Raw genomic sequence first — 8,571 nt, 5'->3', positions numbered from 1 at the left:
GCATATTATAAAAAGATGAAAATCAAAATATTTTAAAAGCAGAATATATATTAATAAGAATTCATGATAAATAGCAAATTATGTATAAAAAGTATTTAATATCATTTAATGTGCATTTTATTTGATTTCACAAAAAGACATATATATTCGAGCAAATGGATGACAAAGTAATTCTAATTTGCATATCCAATTGCGGCCCCATAATTTCCAGCATTGAACAATTGTCAATTCGTGGCAGTTCAGCTAAGGGCAAGAAAGGCTGTTAACGTAAGGCCTTAAATTCTGGACTTGCAAAGCTTCTATGTAATAGTAAGCATGGCAAGGATTGCATCCACTGTGTCCCAAAAAGGAAGTGAAATAAAAGCATTATATGTCACTATCCATTCTTTCGCTCAAACATTTGATGAAAGACCCCGCAATTGGTGCATGTGGTTAATTATGTTGTGTTCAAAATTATGATCACCAGCTGTTTTGCAAAGCAGTAAACAGTAAATATAATAATTCTATGGATGTGACTCTAAAAATAGTTTATACCTACAAGAGTCTTTTTGGAAAATTTTACCACATAGAATCATCTTCAGTGCTTTTCTGAACCAGGGGTAGAAAAATGCATAAACCATTGGATTGAGAGTAGAGTTCAGGTAGCCACACCAAACCAATGCATCATTTAAGGTGGGTGGAATAGCATAGTCCAGGAAAGGGTCCATGACCATGCAGACAAAGAAAGGACACCAGCATATTAGGAAAACTCCCACCACAATCCCTAAAGTCTTTGCAGCTTTCCTTTCTTTGTTTTGTGACATTCCATTTTTCTCTTCCAATCCAATTGCATCATTAATTGATCTTGCCTGTCCTTGAGCTATGAAGTATATTCTGGAATAGACACACAACATAATAGATCCAGGTATATAGAAAGAAGTCATAAAGGCCAGTACCCCAGATGTTTTGCTAAAGAAGACAGAGCAACCTCCTATGCAGTGAATGTACTTGTAATATATCTCTTCAGCTCCTTTGAAGTTGAGCTCCAGAAAGATCATTCCAAATGCAAAAAGAGCGGGGACACTCCAACTAATGAAGATCATCACAAAAATAACCAAGATACTGATCTTGGCTTTGTATCTCAGTGGGTCACACACAGCATAGTAGCGGTCAATGGAAATAAAGGACAAGTGGAAAATGGACGCCGAGCTCAGCATAATGTCAGTGCTGGTGTGAATTTTACAGAAGACTTCTCCAAAGTACCAGCCATGCTCAACAGATCTCACCATACTATAAGGCATGACCAGGCACCCCAGCAGAAAATCCACGGTCGCCATGGAATGAATGAGCCAATTCGTTGGGGTATGAAGTTGCCTGAAGTGTGATATGGAAATAATGACTATCAGATTGCCAATGAGTGTGGTCAGAATTATGAGCACCATTAAACTGTACAGGGAAGCACGGACATCATTTGACCAGCTGTTTTTCACACAAGAAATATTAATGACATTGTGGCAAAAGGACATCATTCCTGAGGGCTATCCACCAGCTTATTTCTTCCTTTGCGTGTTGAGGAATCTTTCTTCAAAATCCATACTCAGGTTAGAGTTTCTTCTTCGCTTTCCATAAACCTATTCCGGAAACCTGGGAGGGGAAGAAAAAAGAGAGAGCGAATCATTGGCAATTTGATTCTTTTAACTTCTAACACATTTACCTATTACTTCTTGCTAAAAAACTAATCCTTTTTTTTTAAATTTGTTTATTGTTTATTATTTTTGAGAGAGACAGAGAGACAGAAAGCAAGCAGGGAAGGGGCAGAGAGAGAGGGAGACACAGAATCCGAAGCAGGCTCCAGGCTCTGAGCTCTCAGGACAGAGCCCAACGCAGGGCTCGAACCCACAGACCGTGAGATCATGACCTGAGCTGTAGATGGCTGCCCAACCGACTGAACCACCCAGGTGCCCCCCCCCCAAATAGTTATTTTAGAAAGAGCTTTCATTTCTAAGCTTAACTCAATGGTTCAGTTCAATAATTTTTTTAAACGTCTGCTTGATGTCGGATACTGTGCTAGAAATGAAAAGTTGAATTATTAGGTTAAAGTATATGAAACGGCACCTTTTTGAGGCCAGAGAAGGTCAAATGATGAATTCTTTATATGCTTAATCTATGGAAATAGTCTTTGTTCAAAAGACAGTCTTGAGGGAGAGCTTTATATTCTAAAGGGTAGATACAAGTTCCCAGAAATTTTAGAATTAAAATTTTAGAAGAAAAAGTGAAATATTTTACGTGTGCCTCTTGTACACAGGTAATATCCCCTAGTGACTCCTTTTGCACTTAATAATATATAAGTTCTTTCTTTTTTTTAATGTTTTTTTTTTATTTTTGAGAAAGAGAGAGACAGAACATGAATGGGGGAGGGGCACAGAGAGAGAGGGAGACACAGAATCTGAAGCAAGATCCAGGCTCTGAACTGTCAGCACAGAGCCCGATGCAGGGCTTGAACCCACCACCTGTGAGATCATGACCTGTGCCGAAGCTGGACGCTTAACCGACTGAGCCACCCAGGTGCCCCATATAAGTTATTTCTAATTACAGAATGAATTGCAAGTACATACCTTTACTTCCAGTTTGCAAAGCACTGAAATATAATATTCCGAGTGTTACGTCATTTAACATTTCACATCTACAATATAAACACTGTTCCTTATAAGGAGGACATGGCATGTTTTGTAAGTGTAATTATACTGGCAAGAAATCGAGGCTTAGTTCACGAAACCATTAAAGCTGGAATATGATCTGAGGTCTCAATTACTTGTACAGTTTCATCGTTACCAATCCATATTTTCTTTCCACGGCAGAAAGGACCAACACAGATGAATTATTTTCAGAATATTAAGCTTTTAGTTTTCATGTGAGAACATAGGCTGTCTTGAAAAGTGGTACCCGCCAGTGAAGTATTATGTTGTGGTCCAAAGTATTAAGGATTTTAAATATCCGGACCAAAGTTATGGTAAGAAATGATGTGGCCCAGAGAAAAGACGGCTGAGGTGAGAAACCCAGGGAAACTGGGCTTCGGTGTGGGCTGTGGGCACGGCACTGGAGCCTGTTTTGGCTTTTTCTTTAAAGCTCTGAAACTGATTTAAAAAAAAATTTTTTCATGCAATCCCAATTTGTAAAACAAATAAAAGTAAAATCTTGTTAAAACAGAGATGGCACTTTCTTCTTCCTCATGCCTCATTAAAGAACCCAAGTCTCCATGAGACCGAGTTTAAAAATGTCCCCTTTGTTTCTATATGATTCTGCAATTCTCAGCTAAATTCTGGAATTTTCAATATATTTTGAAAATATATGTATATATGTAGTATATATATACACAAATATATGTGTGTGTGTATATGTATACACACACATACATATACACAGAGAGAGGGAGAGAGAGAGAGAGGGAGAAGAATGTGAATTTCTGCTGTCAATGAACAACCTGTCACTAGGTTGAAATGCTAGAAAATAGCAACAAGACTTAAAATTCCAGGAGTCTGCCTTCCTTTCCATCTCCTGCACTTCCCTCTGGGCTGACAGTTTAGATCAAGACTACATAGAAATCTAAATGCATCCAGGGGTGCCTGGGTGGCTCAGTTGGTTAAGCACCTGACTTTGGTTCGGTTCAGATCATGATCTCGCAGTTTGCAGGTTTGAGTCCTGTGTCAAGCTCTGTGCTGACAGCTCAGAGCCTGAAGCCTGTTTCAGATTCTGTGTCTCCCTCTCTCTCTGCCCCTCCTCTCTTGTGCGTACTTTCTCTCTCTCTCTCTCTCTCTCTCAAAACGAAATAAAAAAACCTAAATGTATCCAGAACTAGAATTGGAGGAATAAAGTATTTAGGTACTAAAATGCATATTTTCACAAATTTGAAACACCTCTCCCCAATTCCTTCCTGCTCTCTATTCCCGGAAAGAAACATATTTATGCCAAATGAATCTGTAAGATGCATTTCAACAGACACCCAGGCCTCTTCCATGACAGAACAAATAGCAAGTTACAACTAGTTAGGTTATTTGAACTCAGTAACATTTGAATTATAATTCAGATTTCATGAAAAGAATGATGGGTTTTTACTATGTAATTTAAATGTGCACCCAACTATACTCTATCACTTCAGTTATATATCTTCTACGTAGACTTTTTGTCTATTTCCCCCTTTTCCTTCCTTCTTCTACATATGCTTTTGACATATTAAAGGAATCAAGCAACACCTCCTAATCACTGTTTAGGAATGTTTGCTAATTAATTTCTGTCAGTCAAAATCACATCCTTACCTGATATGCTAAATACGGATTCAGAGTCCAAAAAGAAGTAAGGGAAGGTGGGGGCGGGGCGCAGGGGGAACAAACTTGCTGTTTAGTTTTTGAATATGAAATTCATAGAGGATGGGAAAGTCATCTGACAACTCTGTATACTTTGTTCTTTATGAATCAAAATATTCGGTTCCTAGATAAAAAACGAAGGACTCAGAGGCTTTCTTCTCATAGTTGTACATACTGGTTTCAGAGAAATAGAGTGTTAAGCACAATATCTTGGAAATTGTTGATAAATTAATGACACTTGAGTAGAAAAATTTTCCTGTGGGGCGCCTGGGTGGCTCAGTCAACGGTTAGGCGTCTGACTCTTGGTTTGGGCACAGGTCAGGATCTCACAGTTCGTGAGTTCAGGCCCCACGCCAGGCTTTGCGCTGACAGTACAGATTCTTTCTCTCCCTCTCTCTGCCCTTCCCCCACTCGTGCTGTCTCTGTCTGTCTCCAAATAAATGAAAAATAAAAAAATAAAAGAGCTGTTCTGACAGTTCGGAGCCTGGAGCCTGCTTCAGATTCTGTGTCTCCCGCTCCCTCTGCCCCTCCCCCACTCATGCCCCCTCTCTCTCTCACTCTCTCTCTCAAAAATAAATAAACATTGAAAAACACTTAAAACTTTTTCCTGCTTATCTTAAAGAATATTACACATAATTTATAGCAAGTATTGATTAAAGTGTTATAATTTGCCTTTAAACAGATTTAATTGCTTAAATAAATGGCGTATGATGATATTACGCATTAAATGCTTACCTAAGAACATGACATAATAGTACTTTTGTTTCTTTTCTTCCAGCTCTAAGAATTTAGCTTACTAGAAATAATCATTATTTGTATATACAAATAATGCAAGATAGTAATATGGAAAGTTAATAAATCTCTTTGGTTAGCTCTCTAAACAACCAATTCTGTACAAACGATCTGATCACCTAATGTTTGAAAATGGCATATGAATTAAAAATATACTGATAGGAGTTATAGTTTAAAATAGATCTGTCTAACATGATAGGAACTCAGTGGCCGAGTGTTCCCACTTCCCGGTGAAAGACCATCAGCACTAATCTCACCATGCCCTTGGTCCCTGGTTCCACCTCTAACGGCTCAGTCTCTGTTGCGTACAACTCCCTAATCTGCACCTATCTGCCATTACTCACAAAACCCTTCCAAGTGTGCCTTCTGGAGCTTGGGTCATCACCCTACTCCTCAAACTCTTCTCAAATATTTCCCTCACTTTGTTCTAACCAAAACCATCTCTCCCCTGAGTACACCTCATCACCCGGAGCCTTGTCAAAGGTGGCTGTTCTCTCTCCTGCATCCTTACTCCCCTTTGTACCATACAGCTTAGAGGAAAAGTAGATTCCCCTTGCATTGACTGCCACTGCAGATCGTTGTGCCGCCATCCTTCCTAACCACCACCCCTCGAAAGTTTGAAGTTCTGTGTTCAAACTACACCTCCTTCATTTGTAGACATCTACAGACTCCCAAGTCATTTCTCTTTATTTCTTGCAAAGGTTAGCTCCTGACCTACCGCCACTCTCTCCAAGTTTACTCCTGCCAAAACTCTTGATAATTTTAATGTCACATAATGATCCAGTAATGAACTTTCAGCTCGTTGACCCTTTGTCTTCCAATAAGTATGACCCCCATTCTATTTTATCTCAAACTCCCATGGCCATGACCTAGAATTTGTCTTCATCAGTAATGCAGTCATTCCAAAATATTAACTTCAAGCTCCACACTTTGTCTTCCTAATCCATGCCACTAGTGCTCTTCTTTTAACACCCTTTCAACCCCCTTGAAGCCCTTCATTCATTTATTTTATCATCTTTTCACTATTCCTCATTCCCTCAGGCTCATCTCGTTTTTTTTTTAATTTTGTTTTAATGTTTATTCAGTTTTTGATAGAGAGAGACAGAACCTGAGTGCGGGAGGGGCAGAGAGAGAAGGAGACACAGAATGCGAAGCAGGCTCCAGGCTCTGAACTGACAGCACAGAGCCTGACGTGGGGCTCGAACTCACAGACCGTGGGATTGTGACCTGAGCTGAAGTCAGACGCTCAACCGACTGAGCCACCTAGGCACCCCTGTTTACCCAGTTAGATTCCAATAGTTTTTGACATTATCTTACAACTCCTTCTCATTAACAAACTTTCCTAGCAAAACCTGAACCTTTGTCCAATCCAGTTCTCCTCTTGGCTCTCTTCCTGCATTCATGCAGCTGAGTGTGGTGGAGAAAAACACACAAGGGGCCTCCTGTTAAATTCATGACAAGTATTGGCCACTAGAACTGGTCAAGGATCCTACCCCTCCTTCTATTACTTTTGTTCTCCCACTCTCTGAGATGACTGTTTCACATCTGCTCCCTCCTTCTATCTCAGATACCTTCTCTCTCATCTTCATTCTCTGATGGCCTTGATCCTGTTTCACTGAAAAAACACACCCGATCAGAAGAGAATGTCCACACTGTATCTCTTCACTTACCTCCCAGCCTACATCTGTTTGTATACTTAATCCTCTGTCTTATTAATGCAAATAACCAACCATGTCTCATTGCACATGCCCAGTAAGCATCTCTTCATACCTGTTCAAGGACATAACCTACAATTCTCCTCTCTTCCCTGGCTCTTTAGTATTTCCCTTGTAAATAATTACCTGCAGTACCCAAATATGTAGTACTCTTCCATAAAAAGAATAAATTCCACAAAAAGCAATTATTTTTAAATTCACTTCGAAAAACAAAACTTCTTCAAAAGAGTAATTTTCACTCCCTGTCTTCCTTTCTTCTCCTACTAACCTGTTTTTATTATTATTTGAGAGAGAGCGGGGTGGGGAGAGGGGCAGAGGAAGAGACAGAGAATCTTAAGCAGGCTCCATACTCAGTGCAGAGCCCCTGACGCTGGGATCATGACCTGAGCCGAAAATCAAGAGTCTAAAACTCAAGTAACTGAACCACCCGGGTGCCCCTCTTACTAACCCTTTGAATACACTCCAAAGAGACTTTTATTGCCAGCACTTCATTAAAAGCTTTTTTCTTCAGCTAAGACAGCAGAAGAGATGATTTATTTTACATGTGTTACATTCAGCCACAGATGAAAACAGAATGAGTCCTGGAAGTCAAGGCTCCTTGGCAAAGGATCAAAAGGGGCTGTTTTGGTATGAGAAAGGTGGGTTTCTCAAAGGTGGTCATTGTGATCAAATGATGATGGATGTCTAGATCCACTGAATCAAGTTCTAGAAAGTAGGCGTGCAGTCCAACAATTTGTACAAACATCCCTGACCTCTGGCTTTCCTTATTTCTGTTCCTGTGACTTCCGTGGGTGTACAAGCTGGCAGTTTACTTGGACCTCTGCCTCATATTTCTTCTTTTTCGCTTCAGCCTGTTCATCCACTGCTTCTTCCACTTGGCTTTGTGGCACAGAGGTTTCCCAGAAGGTGGCACTGATGCTGAGAGTGCAAAACAATTTTTAATCATGTGGTCCTCTGTTCTAAACCCAGTGATAAATGCTCAGACTTCATCTACTCATCATGCTCAGTATCCCAAGGTACTTCTTGAAACAATTTCTTTCCTTGGCTCCCAGGTCACCACTCTCAAAACCTCTGATACCTCACTGGTTAGTTACTCTTTTCAGTCTTCGTTGCTAGTTCGTCCTTAAGTCACTTGCCCTAAGGCAAGTCTTTGATTCTCTTCTTTACTTAGAACAGCTCCCTAGGTGATTTCTTAGTCTCCTGGCTTTAGGCTAATCTATATGCTGATGGGTCTCAAATAAATACTTCCAGCCATGGTCTCCTGCTTGTACTCTGGACAAACATCTCCTGCTGCCTAGAGGATATAACCACTGACTATGTTTAAAGCCTCAAATCTTCACAACATGTGTCCAGCTCCTCTTCCTTCCTACACATCTAGAAAATGGCAACTCATTCTTGAAGATCCTCAGTCCTAGTCCTTGAAGTAATCATTGACTACTCTTTCTTACACTCAACAATATAGCCAACCCATCAGTAGATATTTTGACACTTCATTGAAAATATATCCATAATTGGACCAGCTCTCATAGTCCGAGCCACCAAACACTGTCAAATTAGTAGCCTCCTAGCTGGCTTCCCTGATTATTTTCTTTTTTCCCTTCCTTTCTGTTTTACTTGAATACATAGCTTCTAAGCCAAGGAGTGGATTGGTTTCTTCCTCACCACTCTTTCATAAAAGGTAAAGAATATGAGTGAATTATGTGAAAGGGATGGAAAGTATGTCT

The 8,571-nt window shown here is 40.0% G+C and overlaps 1 protein-coding gene across 1 annotated transcript; it reads right to left on the bottom strand.

The window, feature by feature from the left end:
* Window positions 1-503: 503 nt before the first annotated feature.
* Window positions 504-1,508, bottom strand: TAAR1 (trace amine associated receptor 1). The gene has a single exon (XM_047101931.1). It carries the CDS (start codon window positions 1,506-1,508, stop codon window positions 504-506), a length of 1,005 nt encoding a protein of 334 aa, XP_046957887.1.
* Window positions 1,509-8,571: the final 7,063 nt, after the last annotated feature.

The sequence above is a fragment of the Lynx rufus genome, unplaced genomic scaffold, assembly GCF_022079265.1.
Source record: "Lynx rufus isolate CCGP_SWC_20201006 ecotype Redwood Valley unplaced genomic scaffold, mLynRuf1.p SCAF_6, whole genome shotgun sequence".
Taxonomy (NCBI): domain Eukaryota; kingdom Metazoa; phylum Chordata; class Mammalia; order Carnivora; family Felidae; genus Lynx; species Lynx rufus.
The sequence above is the reverse complement of the archived record's forward strand: the minus strand, read 5'-3'. Positions and strand labels throughout refer to the sequence as shown.

Bases quoted from the DNA above. Each gene is read 5' to 3' on its own strand.
- TAAR1 (XM_047101931.1), bottom strand. From the start codon at position 1,508: ATGATGTCCTTTTGCCACAATGTCATTAATATTTCTTGTGTGAAAAAC.